The 17006-nt window shown below is 49.2% G+C and overlaps 1 protein-coding gene across 11 annotated transcripts in view; it reads left to right on the top strand.

Moving 5' to 3' along the window:
- Window positions 1-17006, top strand: part of NAV2 (neuron navigator 2) — a 799971-nt gene that overhangs the window by 766947 nt on the left and 16018 nt on the right. For 10 of the 11 annotated variants that reach the window (XM_060403976.1, XM_060403975.1, XM_027960128.3 and 7 more), the window contains 8 exons: window positions 3939-4092; window positions 4949-5111; window positions 5815-5915; window positions 7992-8087; window positions 9785-9953; window positions 14115-14350; window positions 16614-16768; window positions 16927-16998. In XM_060403976.1, the coding sequence (XP_060259959.1) occupies window positions 3939-4092; window positions 4949-5111; window positions 5815-5915; window positions 7992-8087; window positions 9785-9953; window positions 14115-14350; window positions 16614-16768; window positions 16927-16998 (1146 nt within the window). Of the gene's footprint in view, window positions 1-3938; window positions 4093-4948; window positions 5112-5814; window positions 5916-7991; window positions 8088-9784; window positions 9954-14114; window positions 14351-16613; window positions 16769-16926; window positions 16999-17006 lie in introns of those variants that run through there. The other variant, XR_009597822.1, reaches the window with a different exon arrangement.

The following is a 17006-nucleotide window of genomic DNA, read 5'->3' as shown; positions in this document are numbered from 1 at the left end:
GCCTCCCAGCCAGCAGGGCGGCTTTCCTGGTGGGACCTGGAACCAGGCCTGGTGTGTCTGAGAAAGCTGGGTATGGCCGGCGCGGCTGCCGCATTGCGGGCATGTGGAAAGTGGTGGGGAAGGGGGCGGCACCAGTCTAGAAGACGTGAGGCTTTGAAGCTGTAGGTGAGTTTGCATCTGATTTCCCGTGTGTTGGGGAGACCTTGGAGAGTTTTCAGCACGAACGTGAGATTGTCTAAATTAACATCTCACAAGCGGAATGTGAGGAGGGAGACTGCAGCGGAGGCTGACAACATGCTCCCCTCACTGCCCAGCCCCCGCTATCCCCAGGTGCTCTGGACTGTTTTGTTGTTTGAACTCGCCACTCACGGTCACCATCCCTGGGCCTTTGCCCTTTCTGTGCCCTCTGCCTGGCACAAGCGGCTCAGTGTTACCCTATCAGCAAGGCCCGGCCCAGGCACCTCGTGTGAAACCACATCTGCCACCAGCCAGCACTCCCAACAGCCCCCTTCCGTGTTTTATTTTTTCACCATTGTAGATATCACCACCTGTTATGGAGCATCTCCTTGGTTATTTCTTCTTTGCCCCAATTCTCCAGTCTCCAGGTGAAGCTCCATGTAGTTAGGTACCCTGTTGGTTTTGCAGGCATTCGGATATTAGGTGGAATGAGTAATTGATGCTAATTGTGAGTCCTGAGTGGACTTAGGATATATTCTGAAAGGAAAGCTGATAGCACCTTGTGATGGGGCATGTGAAGGGAAGAGAAGAAGAAATGTTGAATATTCCTAGATTTGCAACTTGAGGACTTAGGAGTGTGGAGGTATTGTTTCTGGGATGGGTGAAAGACACACACTGGGCCAGGAGGGGACCGGGAGCTGCGTGAGGTGTGAGATGCCCAGGAGACATCCCTGTGGAAATGCCAGCCAGCCTGGAGTTCCTAAAGGTTGAGATTTGGGAAACATGAGCTCACAGGTGGTTCAAAAGCTGGGAAACTGGAGGGATCCTCTAAGGAACTGAATAGACATAGGGGAGAGACAGGGGGACAAGGACTGAGTTCTGGGACTCTCAGATATTTGACGTTCGGGAGGAGAAAGTAAAGCAGCCAGCGAGGTGAGTGGAAACCCAGGGGCAGAGAGAAGAGTCCATTTGGAGGAGGGAGGAGTAACTGGGCCAGAAGCTGCCAGGCAGCCAAGCGCGTCGAGGGTGGCGGCGATGTGCTCAGCCTGTGCAACTCCCGGAGCCCAGAGCCAGAGTGCTCCCTCCAAACCCAAACCACTTTCCCCAGAGGGACTGGGCGGGGCTCACTCTTGGCTCGGTAGCCCTTTCCTGACATTCCACAGCATCCGCGCACACTGGAGATGTTTGTTTTGGGTCTGGTTTTCCAAAGGGTGGGCAGAGAGCAAATGGTTCTTTCCAGCCTTGAAGGGTTTGTAAGAATGTGCAGATCTAGACATGAGAGGGCGTTCAAAGAAGATCCCAAAGGCAGAGGAGTCGGAGCTCGGAAAAGTTCCTACAACGTGGGCGGAAGGAATGGCCATGTGGGAAGGCAGTGTTTCCCACACTCGGGGTGTGTAAAATTAGGTATGCCCCCAACCCTGCTTCCTGGGCAAGATGGCAGGAATATGCTGGCATTAAGTGTTAGGGGCAGAGTAGGAAAAATTAATATCAAGTTGCTTCAGTAAGCGGTTCACGGAGGGGACGAGCGTGTGTTGAGTGCCTGCAGGATATAGTTCTGGAGCGTGGCCCTGGGGTTAAGTAGACCCACCAGATTTCTTTGTGCTTCTCACATCTTTAGTAGGCATGTCAATTGCTTTATGCCTCCCTCTTCTGAAAACGGAAATAACTGTAGCACCTTTTCCTGAAGTTGGTAGTATACGTAGTCCATTCAGTAGTACACTGCAGATGCCCAGTGCAGTGGTCTATGTATTCAGTAGCTGTTATGTGGGGGTCAGTGTGATCAGATGCAACAGACGAGAATCCTGGTCCTAGAGGAGTCAGCAGTCATGTAGGGTGTGATTATCGATGACACAGCAGAAGTCTAGGGTAGGCAGGAACCAGGGGAAGCATCTGGCGTGGGCAGTGGGCGCAGGGACTGCCCACTTGGTTGGGGCTCATTTTCAGCATCATCTCTGAGTTGTAGGACACGCCCCCTGGGCAGTCTTGCCATGCTGCGTTTCTGAGAAGTGACCGATTTGGGGGTGGTAGAGGGGGGCTCATGGGGGGCCTTGAACTCTTGGTAGGGTTACTCGTAGCAGACTTACTTTCTTTGTAAAGTTATTGTTTGGCCAAGCTTCACAGAGTAGCGCATGTGATAAATTCCACAAAGCGGGTGCCAAGGAAATGTTGTCTCTCTTTGCTGAGAAAGCTTTCTGGGGAGAAGCACAGACCATGTGAAGGAGACTGGAGCAAAATGCCTTGCCATGTGACAGACAGACAGTGCGAACCAAAGCCGATTGTTCTTTGCAGTGACCTGGAATCTTCGAGTTTGGATGAGACAGGGTTTGGCTAAGACCAGAGTGTCACAGTGGAATTTTGTTCAGACTTTACACTCCATTTAAACCAGGAAACCATAGTCCTCTCAAGAATGAAGCAGTTTTCCAAGTTCCCCTTGAAAACCTCCCAAACCAAAAAAATATATGTATATTATATATATGCAACTATATAGTTAAACCCTACAAAACCACAGTCACAGAGAGCTGGGAGAGGGTGGCAGTGGGCAGAGGGGGAGGATATGATTTCTAAAGACATTACTGTCTCTCTAACCCAAATCTGTCTTAGCCCTAAATCTGTTGGCCCCAAATCTGTTTCTCACAAGTATGAAACGGGAATAATTAGGAGATTTTCAAGGGTCTGTTGGAGGTCTCAGATTTTTGAAGTGAAGTTTTATTGGCTGCTGACAACTTTTTAAAAGGAAGTGGTTTTGTATCTCTCGAAACAGTTCAGGGTGCTGGTCAAGAAAACCACAGAAAGATTTGCCTGTTCAGGTGTTAAATTTTTCTTCTAGTCCTTTCTGTCTCCCAGATACAACGGCGTCTCTTTTAACAGTGATCACGGGCCTCCTGTTTGGCAATTAACATGTCCACTCCCTCTCTCGGTTTCACAGGTCAGGTTTGGTTTGGTCACATCCAGTGCTTGGGTCCTGGAGAGACGGCTCGCATGATTATTTCTGCAGACCACATGCTCACTATGTCATTCAGAGATAATCAGCTTCAGCTTTGTGACTTTCTGAACTTGGGTGTTTTTTTTTTTGTTTGTTTTTTGTTTTCAGTCCAAGAAATGTCCAAGCTTTCTCTTCTGGATCACCCTGCACCTCAGCTCCTATCATTGAAATCAACAGAACCTTTTCTAAATTGAACTGTCTTTTCTAACACTGCATTTCATCACTACTCTTATGATCTCCCAGTTTGTGCTGACTTGCCAGGTAGTGGAAGGACAGACCTCAATAATTAAATAAGGAACCCAGCCTGGCAGCACCACCTCTTAAAACAGGGACTGTGAAGTCTGTGAATTTCAGGTGCTTTTGCTATTGTCAATTCCGGGAAGCTATTGTCTCTTCCAGGAAGCTTCCCTCATAGCTCAGCTGGTAAAGAATCTGCCTGCAATGCAGGAGACCCCAGTTTGATCCCTGGGTTGGGAAGATCCCCTGGAGAAGGGAAAGGCTACCCACTCCAGTATTTGGCCTGGAGAATTCCATGGACTGTATAGGCCATGGGGTTGCAAAGAGCTGGACACAACTGAGCGACTTGCACTTTCACTTTCACTTCCGGGAAGCACCAGGGAGTTGGATATACGGGGTCCTTTGCCGTCTGAGCCACCAGGGAAGCCCCTTTCATACAGGATTACTCCTGAGCAAACCTGATGATGGAGTAGTGGTCGGGGGCAACTCAGAGGAGCTGCACTCAGCGCTGCCTTGGTCAGCAGCACCTCTCTTTCCCTAGCATTTCGGAGTGCATGGACAGCGAAGCTGAGACGGTCATGCAGCTTCGAAACGAGCTGAGAGACAAGGAGATGAAGCTGACCGACATCCGCCTGGAAGCCCTCAGCTCTGCCCACCAGCTGGACCAGCTGCGGGAGGCCATGAACCGGATGCAGGTGAGCCCCAGGCTGCAGGGGAGGAGCTGTTCCTGCCACGCTCCCGGCCCCCACCCCCCCCCCGACAGCCTTCTGCACTTCCGAATTGGACCCTTTGCCCAGGGCTCAGCCTTATGCCTCTTCCTCTGCCAAGCCCTTTCGAGTCCTGCAGCTGGGAGTGTTAGTGCGGTGCCCTCTTCTGAATCCCTATAGATTTGCTCTGTCCCCAGCTCCTCTCACCTGATGCAGACTGAAGGCATCTGCATCTTTGGAGCTATTCTCTTTTGCGTCCCTTCCTCTGGATGTGTGAGCACCAGTGCTTAACACACAGTAGGTCCTTCACAAATACAGAGTAAAAGACCCCTGTGGGTTCTACCAAATCAGACCTCAACTGGAGAGCAGTGTTTCCCAAAGGGGGTTCCATGGAACACTCATTCCACGAGAGTCTGTGTGAAAAGAAAGCTCCTTGATCAAATTTGTTTGAGAGATACTGCACACTGTGTGCGCCTCAGATTTATAATGCATACCAGCTCATTAAAGGCTCTGAGATATCAAGTCCTGCAGTAAAGGCCTAGGTTGAGAAAGCCGGAGGTTTCCAGACTTCTTAGATATGAATTCTTCCACCTACCACCCATACTCTGGGAAAGATTTCTGAGGTCTTTGTCAAAGAAGGCCAGCTCTCAGACCTTCCCCTGCCAGAGAGGCCTTCTGTATACAGCAAAGGAACCACGTTGAACAATGTCTCTGAGAGTGTAACTTACTGTACCTCGGCCAGGATGCGCATTTGATCCCTGCAGGGAACTTTCAAATTCCTCCTCCAGAAAAGGCTTGGTCGTATATTGGCCCAGCGAGTGAGTTTCTGCCTTCCCGTTTACAGAGTGAAATAGAGAAGCTGAAGGCTGAGAATGACCGGCTGAAGTCAGAGTCTCAAGGCAGTGGCTGCAGCCGAGCGCCCTCCCAGGTGTCCCTGTCCGCCTCCCCCAGGCAATCCCTGGGGCTCTCCCAGCACAGCCTGAATCTCGCTGAGTCCAGCAGCCTGGGTGAGTGGTGTCACAGCGCCTGCAGTTGGCCCTCTGGTCTCTAAGCAGGAGCCCCAAGATGAGCAGGTCAGCAGATCAAATGGAGAAGCAGAGGCGTGTGTGCACTTAGGGTGTGTGTATGTGTGTATGTGGGTGTGCGTCTGCTACCAACATGAGCCCAGCCGTTAGACTGCTGTCATGCTTTGCTCCAGTGCCCCGAGATCTCCAAGCCGTGAGCTTGGATCCCCTCGCCCACCATGCTGAATTGTGTTTGATCCATTTTAAGAGGCTGACGTGCAAGCTGTATGCTGCCTACCACCCCCTCATGGTAAATGGTCCCACCTGGGATGATGGCTTGGTTTATGACCTTCCTGCCTTGGGGCTGGATTCTAGGCTGGCTGGATAATTAGCGAGCGCCATCTAAGTTTTCTTTGTAAGCCTCCCGAGGCTGACGCTTTTGATTTCTTATCCATGAGGCTGCTCTTGCTATCATTCTGGTTGAGTCTCCCTCGCACTTCCATTCAGCAAGGTGCATCGTCAGCCTGCTGGCTCCTTGGTTGGCCCGCTGTTGGTTCTGTGGTTGCACTCTCCATGCTGCCCCTCCCCTGCCCCTGCACGGCGACACCCGGTCTATCCTGCTGCTGCGCCAACCAGCAGCAGGGGTGTCGGGAGGCCGGCTTCGCTGTCCCATGTGCCTAAGGCTGTCGATGTTTTCCATTCGCAGACATGTTGCTGGATGACGCTGGTGAATGCTCGGCTCGGAAGGAAGGAGGCAGGCATGTTAAGATAGTTGTCAGCTTTCAGGAGGAAATGAAGTGGAAGGAGGTTAGTTGGATCCCTTACCCTGCTCAGCCTGCCCCTTCCCCAGGTAGAACTGCCTAGCGTAGTGATTCCATCATCACACCCATCATCTCGGAGCCTGGGGTGACTTAGAAATAGTACTAATGCTTTCCCTAACTAACCCTAAATCCCCAGCAGCATTTTGATACCACAAACGTGAACAAACAGCCCTTCCCTATCTCTCGTGTTTGGAAAATTTATAGAGTCCTTAAAATTGGTCCAGGTTGCCCTACTTTTAAGTATCTAACTAAACATTAACATCAGTCAGAAATGGCTTTTCCTAATTTAGTATGTTCCCAAAACTCTTCAAAGGCAGCTAAGCACATTTAGCACAGAAGGTACAGAAATCAGCTGACCAAATTCAGCTGACCAACAGCACCAGTTTTATCTAATCGTCAGAGGTTGCTGACCAAGTAGACCCTGGGAGACAGAGGTAGCCAAGCCCAGGAGCACACAGGTGCTAGCAGTGGAGATGGTGGGACATCCTGATTTGCTGAAGCTGGGGCATCTGAGTTTTATGTTCTCTTGCAGGGTCCAGAGGTCATATCCTCATCAGACTGTTCTAGGGTGGGGGGCAGGGGTTGATAATCAAAGTTGATTTTTAGTCATTGGTTAAATCCAAATGATGCTGGGAATGACCACCTCTCACATAAGTGAGAGGCCTCATGAGCCTCTAATGCAAGTCCCTTGAAGTTTTTGCTTGCTTATTATTTCTGAGTGTTTTAGCCAACATGCTATTAAAAGCTCTGAGATCTTGGGAGCCCAAAGCGGCCATCAGAACACAGCGTCTCTAGCCAGACTTCTCTGCCAGAGGATTCCACGTGTGGCTGGCCCTCTAGTCTCACTGAAGAGGGGGGCTGCTAGGGGGTCTGAGCATCATCTAGTTTAGAAAGATCCAATAAACAACTCCATTTTCAGAGCTCGGCTGGTAGAGTGATAGATTACCCAGGTAGAAGTCATTCTTATAACGTATGATACCTGTGAATGCCTTTTATTCTAATGATCATCAACACACACAGATAGATCTAACACCTTATAAAACTTTGTCCCTTTTCAAAATGGTGTTGTTCTGGGTCACCACATCTTGATGAGGTTGGCTGCCCAGATTTTATCATCTCCCTTTTACAGTTGAGAAACCCAGGACCCCAGCATCACTTACCTAAGGCTGTAAGGGAAGTGGTGGGGCCAGATCATCTCACTGCAAGACAGGTGCTTTCTTCTCTGCTGATGTTGCTCAGCTGGCAAATATATCCCCAGCTCTCCCCTCTTCTCTCTACCCTCCTAATTATTATATTCTTATCAGCATGTCAGATATTTTAAAACCAAACAGAATGGAATGTTCTACTAGTTTCCTTTAGTCAGTGTGATCAGTTAGCCCCTACTATGCAGAGCTCTGTGGGCAGGAAGGCAAAAGAAGTAGAAAAAGATTTTTTGTGTGTGTGAACTTCTGGGAGTCTTACTGGTTTTCAGAATTGAGCATGTTTAAAATTTTAACTAGAAGGAAAGAAATCAATATTATTAAAAAAAACCAGAAGAAAAGAAAAAGATCCCAAAGGAATTTAAGATTTAACAAGGAGACAAACTTGACAGACAAATAAGGCAAATACCTCAAAATAAACAAGTACAAAATATATCATCATATAAGTTGTACACAGAACTATTGAAGCAGTGTGAGTGGTGAGCCTGGTGGGTTAATCATTGAAGGCTTCCTGGAAGAGGTGAGTTCATAAGCAAAGTTTGGAAAGGGAGAGATGGCAGAAAGGAGAGAGGAGAGCATTCCCCACAGGGGATATGTGATCTACATCCATATGAGGTACACCTTCAGTAAAAGGTTCTAGATTCTAGAAAGGAGACCCTCTCTTCCTGACCCATGGGTTGTGATAGAGCAGGAAAGTGTTTAAGACAGTTGCATTTAGTCCAAGTTATATCTGGTGTTAAAGCAAACAGGACTTGTGAGCCCCTCTCAAGCCACTGGTGGAGTTCTAAGACAATCCAAGTCCTCTGCTAACCTGAGTCAGAAAGGATCCACCTGTTTTTCACCTGTGGACATCTCACCCTTAGGATTCCAGACCGCACCTCTTCCTCATCGGCTGCATTGGAGTTAGTGGCAAGACGAAGTGGGACGTGCTTGATGGGGTGGTTAGACGGCTCTTCAAAGTAAGTGCTTCGTGGAGACAGCCACCCAAGTGGGGGCCTGGGCCTCGGGATAAGAAAGGGTGGTTTGTTCCCTGAACCTGGTCATTTTTTGGCCTGTGTCCCTTCTCCCACATTCTTCCGTTGCTGGGACTTATGCCTGGTTGTCAAGGGAACAGAAGGAGGATGCTAAGTACAGACTGGTGACAGGACCAACAGACGAGAATGCCTGCCCTTTGCAGAGGCTGGCCAGCCAGCGAGGGGCATTTCCCCAGCCTGGAACCATTGCACGAGCCTCTCAAAGTGAACTGCTAATGGCCACATTCTGTCTTCACCTTAGACTGTCCTGTTGGGTGTGTCTTGAACTGTGTGTCCTGAGTCCGGGGCCAAGACATCCCATTTCCACCCCTCATTTTGGTGAGGGGATCTAATCCACCTCGCCCAGTGTCCTGTGCCAACATTTCAGAGTGTGATTTGTGCTATGTGTGACATTGACCTCTGACCCACGGCTAGTGTCAAGGATGTTGGCACAGTTACTTTTCTGTTCGTTCTAATCACATCATTGGAGTGGGTGTTTGCCACAGGAGAAATAACTAATGAGCATCTAGGTGAACCTTGGTGTGTTGGTGATTTGAAAGAAGCTTTTAGTACATTTTTTGGTCTATTGCCCTAAAGTACGTCAATGACCAGAGTGTTCATTCATCACATCCCCAAGTATTAATAATAGCCCACATTTTTTGTGTGTCAGAGACCATATTGGTCTGATTGTTGGTCTGATTTCGAAATCTGACTTTTAACCTAGTATGCTCTAGTTTCCCAGCATCTAGACTGAGGTGGCACAGAGAAAATTCTGTCCTTGGACTCAAGCTTGCTTCCCATTTTGAGCAGACCAGTCTGCAGAAGTGAGACGGGGTAAAAGGCGGAAATGGCTTAGGGCAGACCATGCCTGCTGCCCCGGCCCGAACCTTGTCTCTGTTCATGGGCAGTTGGGACATCCTTGGACTAAAATGACCACAGATCAGGCTGAAAAGAGCCAGGGAGGTGTCACAGGTGAGAAGTGAGACCATTAAAGGTAGCAGCTTGTTATCAGGATTCCAGCTCAGTTGTTTGGCTACCACAGAGCCCACGGACTTTGTTCCAAGGTCATTGACCTAAAACCTCTCACTCACTCACCTAATCTGGAACACTTTCCAAATTAAACACGCGTTTGTTTATGTAAAATTCTAGAGCTGCTTTTTTTTTTAGCAGCCCGGAGTTTTGTTCCCTTTGTCATTTAGTATGGCCCTTGACCTGAGCCAAAAGAAGGGGCTGGTGGAGAGATTTCTTATCAGAATTTTCATGCATTTCATGCACTTCTTCATGCATTTTCCAGCCCCATTCACAGGCCCCAGTGTCTTTAAAACTTCAGCTGAACTTATAGGAAAAGCACCATAGCTTCCCTGCTTGGTTTATCCAGACTACACGTTCACCATCTTTTTAGGGTTTGCCACCCTCCCATCACTAGCCACATAAATCTGTGCTTTAAGGGGCCTGTGATGCGAGGACACCGCCCCCTCCATTGAAAGTCAGCTCTTCTGCCCCGCCATTCCACAGGTCAGTTTCAACTCAGGCATCAGCTGGGGAAGAGGAGAAGATGATCATAAATCACCCAACGAAAACGTGGGTCTTCCACAGATTTTTTTCCCACATCTTTGACGGGGTCTTTATTTGATTTTTTCCAGGAGTACATTGTCCACATTGACCCAGTGAGTCAGCTGGGGCTGAACTCAGACAGCGTCCTTGGCTACAGCATCGGGGACGTCAAGCGCAGCAACACCTCCGAGACCCCCGAGCTGCTTCCCTGCGGCTACCTGGTCGGGGAGAACACGACCATCTCCGTGGCAGTCAAAGGTAATCCGGCCACTTGCAGAGGGGGAGCTTCCAGAGTTGCACTTTTTGTTCTGTGACTTGGCACAGGAACCAGTGGCCAGGATTTCATTTGTGTGTGTGATTGTGGGTTGTATGTTGTTTTTCCCCTGCCACCACAGTTACACTTACCTAAGCAACAGTCTTCAGTGTTTTCAACCACCGTTGGAAACAAACGATTTTAGTTTATTGCTGAAATTACATAACAAGAGGTCCCATTAGCCTTATGACTCTGACATAATGGAATCTTAATGTTGAAATGGGGCTCTGCTGATACCTGTGAGTTACTCTTGCTGGCAAGCCTTGGACGCGGTCCCATTCTACAGATGGGAGGCCACAGGGCGCTGTGGCCAGGGAGGAGTCACTCAGAACAGCCCGAAGAAATGCTGAAGCTCCTGCCCACGCAAGATGCTACTCAAGCTGCTGATTGCCTCATCACCCAAAGAGGCTACACCTCAGGCCAAAGTGTATTCTCTGGAACTTCAGACTCACAGAGTATCTGGGGGGGGAGGGGGAGAAATTTCATGGCCAAATAATTGTTATTCCCATCTGAGTTTGGGGGTGGGGAACAGGAGCATATGGGTACTCTAAAGCCTCTGTCCTTTAATGTCCTGGGGCTTTGCTGGTGGCTGAGACAGTAAAGAATCCGCCTGCAATGGAGGAGACCCAGGTTCTATCCCTGGGTTGGGAAGATCCCCTGGAGAAGGGAATGGCTATCCACTCCAGTATTATTGCCTGGAAAATTCCATGGATAGAAGAGCCTGGTAGGCTACAGTCTATGGGGCTGCAAGGAGTTGGACACGACTAACACTTAACACTTTAATGTCCTGACTCTCTAACTGTTCAAAAGGCTGAATGATCCAATCTTATACAAATGCATATGACTGCAAAACCCCTTTTTCCTGTATTTTATGAACCACCTAAAGAAGAGATTGCTAAACACTGTTCTAAGCTCAAGCTTCACAGCATCTTATATCTTCCCCAGAAGGCACTGATTTTGACGGTAGTTTGGGGGCTGTTTGATGCAAACTTTGTTTCCTGGTTGGGAGGTTTTCCAAAAGCACCCAGCATTCTTCTTCAATAGGAAGGAAGGTCTTGCTTCTCTGGTGACAAGTAGCAGGTTCCTGTTTGAGCCACATACACAGCCTTATTTGTTAGCATTCATTCCACAATTGTGGCCTTGGGCTGCAGGTGACAGAAACCTACTCAAAAACTGGCTTTAGCCAAAAGGAAACACACAGGCTCAGGTACTTGGAAAATCCAGGCATGGACTTCAAGCACAGGTGGAACCAGGAGTTCCAGCAATGCCATCAGGACCAGGCTTACCTGGTTTTTATTGAGTTTTCTGCACCTGGCTGATCAATGGCCCTGACTCATCCTTCTAAGCTTAGGAAGCTTTTAAAAGAGGACAAGTGTAACAGGAAATTCTTAGGGGTGATTCTGGCCCGTGTGTGCATGCTAAGTCACTTAGTCATGTCCAACTCTTTTCAATCCCATGAACTATAACCCACCAGGCTCCTCTGTCCATGGGATTCTCCAGGCAAGAATACTGTAGTGGGTAGGCATGCCCTCCTCCAGGGGATCTTCCCAACCCAGTAATTGAAACTGCATCTCTTATGTCTCCTGCATTGGCAGGCAGATTCCTTACCACTAGCACTACCTGGGATTCTGGCCCACTGTGAATCACTCATCACATTACCAAACCAGTCACAGGGACCAGGGAGAGGCTTTGGCTCAGCCTGGTCACACACCCCCACCTTTGGTAGATGCAGGTGCTGGTCAGCCCTGCTTGGACAGCTGGAATGAACTCCCTACAAGAAAGACGAGCCCCACTGCAAGGAGAGGAGGGAGGGCTGCCAGGCACACCCTAACAGCAGCTGTCCACCCTGAGAACCCTTTAAGGAAAGCCTGATACGCCATGACCTTAAATTGCCTTTCATCCACGCTGGTGAGCAGGTGAACACTGGAAATGCTGACAGGGAAAAGGAGTGACCCGTTACTTAGATCAGACCAAACCTCTATAGAAACAGTGGCAGGATTATCTGCCTCCCAAACGGGCCACCCCACTATGGAGTTGCAGCTGGTACTCTCAGCGCAGGAGGTTGTTTCAGCATCTCCAGGGGTCAGCTCGGGTTTGTTTTTAAGTGATACCTGACTCTTCTGTGTTTCCCTTTAGTGCCTGATGCTTAGGCCTTCAAGGCACTAAAAACCACCAAAGGATTTGAGCTGAAAGAGATCCGTGAACTGCAGATGATTCACTTCAGTGGTACTCAGGCAGGGGCTGTCTCTGAAGTGAGTTCGTCTGCAAAGTACTCACTCCCGTGGAGTTTATGGCAAGAGGCTGAAACAGCACCGAAGAGCAGAGAGAGGGGTTTCAGTGTGTTTTAATCCCTGCCCTGTGTTTGTTGTTAAGTTTAGACAGGAGACCCCACCCTTCCCCCATACTTTGCATCAAGCTCTGAGCCAATGTAGGCTCTTTTGAGACCAGTTTTAGGAAGGTTTTAGACCTGTACCCAGATGTCATTTGGGATCTTTCATCAGGGTGATTTGGTTTTTGTTTTGTCTCTAAGTTGTGTCCAACTCTTTTTGAAACCCCATGGACTGTAGCCCACCAGGCTCCTCTTACCCATCGGATTTCCCTGGGCAAGAATACTAGAGTAAAAAACGAGTACTGGAGTGGGTTGCCGTTCCCTTCTCCAGGGGATCTTCCCAGCCCAGGGATCGAACCCACATCTCTCGTGTCTCCTGCATTGCAGATGGATTCTTTACCACTGAGCCACCAGGGAAGCCAGTTCCAGAATAGTCACTGCATTTAGCTGCTATCCTTGGTTGAGGAGGATTGGAAACAAGCATATAATTGCATTATAGGGATTTGTTTGTAGTGAATTAATTATGTAGATGGAAAATGCTATTATAAAACAGAATAAGTTCCTTTCAATTTATTTTTTGCCTATATATACTGGTTTCTTGAGGTACTTAAAAAAATTTAATTATGAAAGTATGATAACACATTTACAGGAGACTTGGAAAATATAGAACAAAGTTATGTGTAGTTCTATCATATTACAATTATTTTTTAATCAGATAAATTGAGATTTTTAGTTGGAGTTTCAATATCAAACTTTCAAAAATTAATAGAATGAATAGGCAGAAAAGCAGAAGGATAGAGTAGACCTGAAAAGCACTATGAACCAATTCAACATAATTAAGATTTATACAGTTTTCACACAGCAGCAAGATATAAATTCTATTCAAGTTCCCATAAACTGTAAACTAGTAAACAATGGAACATATCTAGGGACATATAAAACAGGATGCAAAAGTGTCATGGTCTAAAGGTATTGAAATCATACAGAGTCTGTTCTCTTGTAGAATTATATAATCCCTGTAGAATTATGTTAGGAATCAGTATCAAAAGATAGTTGAAAATAACCGACATATTTTCAAGTGCAATGCGACATTTACCAAGAGGGATCTTCGACTCAGCCATTGAAAGTTGAGGTGCTTTTTTAATAGAATTAACCTTTGGTTCCGGAGAAGTAACCTTGGCTGGGTCCTCTCTTGAGAATAATATCAAGAAAACAGCTCTTAGAAAGCCAACAGCCCTAAGTAATGAAGTTGTTCCAAGAGAGGAGGGGGAAAAATGATCCTCATGTTGTGGGAGAGGCTCAGAGTAGGTCTGCCAGTATTTCCATCCCCAAATCAAATGGTCCCTGCTTGCATTTTTCCTCATTTTAATAAAAGTGTTGATACCTTCGTGGTGTATCTCAGTGTGGGCAGCAGGAAAGAAACCGGGTGAAGAGGCAGCCCAAGGGTCCAGGTAGACATGGGAGATTCACGGTAGATCAGAGTGAGCCCCACCGCTAATGGTAAATCCCAACAAACAACCCAAGCCCAGCATCTTAGGAATTCTGCAGAGGACAGATGAGAACCAAGTGTCCAGATACGAAAGGCAAACCTGAGTCTGGAACCATCAGCCCCGCCAGGGGCCAGAGTACAGGCTGCTGGTGAGCAGGAAGCCTGCAGTGTCCCTGGGTGGGCGGGGGTCTCTGATGAGGGGGCTGCCCAGAAAAGGGATAGCCCGGGGTTTTGGAGTGCCACCCGCTCTGCCAGGCTGTGAACACTTCCTGTCTCTCTCAAACACAGGGCTCGCGGAAAACAGCCTGGACTCGCTGGTGTTCGAGTCCCTGATTCCCAAGCCCATCCTGCAGCGCTATGTGTCCCTGCTGGCGGAGCACCGGCGGATCATCCTCTCGGGGCCCAGCGGCACTGGGAAAACCTACCTGGCCAACCGGCTCTCAGAGTACCTGGTGCTCCGGGAGGGGCGGGAGCTGACCGATGGGGTCATCGCCACCTTCAATGTGGACCACAAGTCCAGCAAGGTGAGGAGGGCGTTTGGAGGCTGCTGCTTAGCCCTTTCAGAACTACTGAGGCCACCACCAGCCTGATGGCAAAGCAGCGTTTCCTACAGTGCTCACCTTTGCTGGTTATAAAAGCCTGGGGAAGGAGGGCAGAATGGACCCAGCGGAAAGGAAGGCTCTGACCCCAGACTCGCCAGCGAGAAGTCCCAAATCAGTGTATTGGGTTGGCCAAAAAATTCATTCAGGTTTTCTGTATGAATTTATGGGTTTTCTGTACATTTTGGGTTTTACGGAAAAACCTGAATGAGTTTTTTGCCCAACCCAATAGTCTATTTCTTACTTCCCTGCTGAGTTGGGCATGATGCTCAAAGCTGGTAGTTCTTTAAGGTCTTTAACCCAGATGCTTCCATTTCAGTTTACCAAGAATTCATCACATGCCTACTAGATTCTCCTGTTTTTCCAAACCGAAACCTCCTTTTGTGGATCAACAATAACAATACGAACAACAGCTCTCATTTACAGATGGCCTGCCCCTGCAAGGGGTCTCCTCACAGCAGGACCTTCAAGGAAGTAGTTGTCATGATCCCATTTTACAGAGGAGGAAACTGGGGCTTGAGGCCGATGGCCAAGTACTTAAGGCTACTCTTAAGTACTTAAGATACTGAGCAGTGGACTGGAGCTCAAGTCGATGTCTTAAACCCCAGAGTCAACAAATAGGCTTGGTTCTGCCTCTCGGGGAGCAGTGGAAGTGCTTGGACAGTCTGCCTTAGACCCAGCTTAGGGTTGTGAGGTGTCTTCTCAACCCTGTTCATTATCCGTGCAGAGGTTGTTGCTGGATGTTTCATTCCAACTGCCTCTGTGCAGAGGGGCTGGGGGATCAAAGGTGAATTGGAAGTGACTCTTCCACCTTAAGAATCACTTGGCATCCTTGAAGATGCAATGCCCAGACATTCTGTTTCAGTGGGTTGTGTGGGGCTGGGACTCCATGCCATTCTCAAGTTCCCAAAGTGGCGTGGATACAAGGGCAGGGCTAAGAGAAGTGGTCAGAGCCCCCTGAACCAAGACCCTCTGAGAATAAGCTCAGGGAAGGCACCCTCTCCTGGGACCAGCGAGAGAGAAGATCCCAGGCACATGGCTGGGGCTGTCAGGCCAGGCTTGATTTCAGCATCCACTGTCTCCCTTCAGGCAGTCCCCAGCTATACCTGGTAAACCAGAATAAGGGAGGGAGGGCTCCTAGCCTCAGGAGCCCTGTCCTTGTCAGGCACCTGAAGCCGAGGACCCATGATGGGGAAAAGCTAAAAGAAGGGAAAATAGCTAGAAACTTTAAAAACTGGGCTCCTTCTATTGCTAAAAGCCGCATTTTGACTTAAAAGGGAGGCCAGCCCTGCACCCACCCTCTGTGCTGTCTCAGGCGGGTCACTTGACTGAGGGATGCCTCAGCTTCTCATCTGTAGCACAGAGATGGTCACAGCACCCACCCACAGGAGTCTGTTTGTGTGAGGCCCCAAGCCATGCCTGGCGCCGGGTCACGCCCATTGTCACTGTAACGCTAATACCATCAGATAGTGGTTCTGGTTTCAGTGGCTGGTCCTTAGCTCACCGTTTCAGCCTTTCCCCATTGCACGTTCTTTTTCTTCCTTTTCTGATGTGCCCCTTGCTCTAGCCGAGCTGGGCTGTGTTCTACTCCCAGCTCCAGACACTGCCCTGCCCATTCTTCACAGTGAAGACCAAACCATATCCTTTCACCCAGACCTTTCAAGACCCGCTGTGCACGGAGATCGCCGCCTCTGCACCTGTTCATTGTCTGTCTGCCCCAGCACTAATTAGCAGGTCATGGCAGGGGGCATCCTTTGCTGTGCTGATTTGTCAAGGGCTTGTAAGCGGCTCTCAGGTGGTGCTGTGGATACACAGAGATGTATGAGGCACCTGCCCTCAGGAGCTTCCTGGGAGGTTGGTATAGTAAGAAATATCGAGAAAAGGGGCAGCACTTCCAGAGAGTGATCAATCGTGTACAGAACCATGCCTGGGCACCCTCACAGTGCCTGCTCTTGCTGGGTTTCCTGTTGCCTGGAGAATTCCAGAAGGCAGAGCTGAGACTTCCCCAGCCTGCACTCCTCTGCACCCAGACTGAGGCCTTGAAGCGCCTCGGGGGTCAGCACATGATCCGCGAGTGGCCTCAGGAAGCGCCCCTCTGCCGGTACCAGCCCAGGTGATGCCCTGAGCATGAGCATCTTCCTGGGGGTGTTCACGGGCTCCTTCCCCCCAACTCCCTTGGGTTCCACAGGAATTGCGCCAGTACCTGTCCAACCTCGCCGACCAGTGTGCCAGCGAGAACAACGCCGCGGACATGCCTCTTGTCATCATCCTCGACAATCTGCATCACGTCAGCTCCCTGGGCGAGATCTTCAACGGGCTCCTCAACTGCAAGGACCACAAATGGTAAAGGCGGCTCCGGACGTCTTGGCCCCCTGAAGAGCAGCGCATGCGCGTGGCGTGGGGCGGGGCTTGTGGGAGGGGCTGACCCCAGCCAGTAGCCATGTGCTTAGGTGCACGGGGACCCTCTTCTCCAGCTCTGTCATCCTTCATTTCCCCCACAGCCCTTACATAATTGGCACGATGAACCAGGCTACCTCTTCTACTCCCAACCTGCAGCTTCATCACAACTTCAGGTAAGGTG

Source organism: Ovis aries, chromosome 21 (assembly GCF_016772045.2).
Source record: "Ovis aries strain OAR_USU_Benz2616 breed Rambouillet chromosome 21, ARS-UI_Ramb_v3.0, whole genome shotgun sequence".
In the NCBI taxonomy this organism is placed as follows: domain Eukaryota; kingdom Metazoa; phylum Chordata; class Mammalia; order Artiodactyla; family Bovidae; genus Ovis; species Ovis aries.
This window is presented reverse-complemented; position numbering and strand designations above follow the sequence as displayed.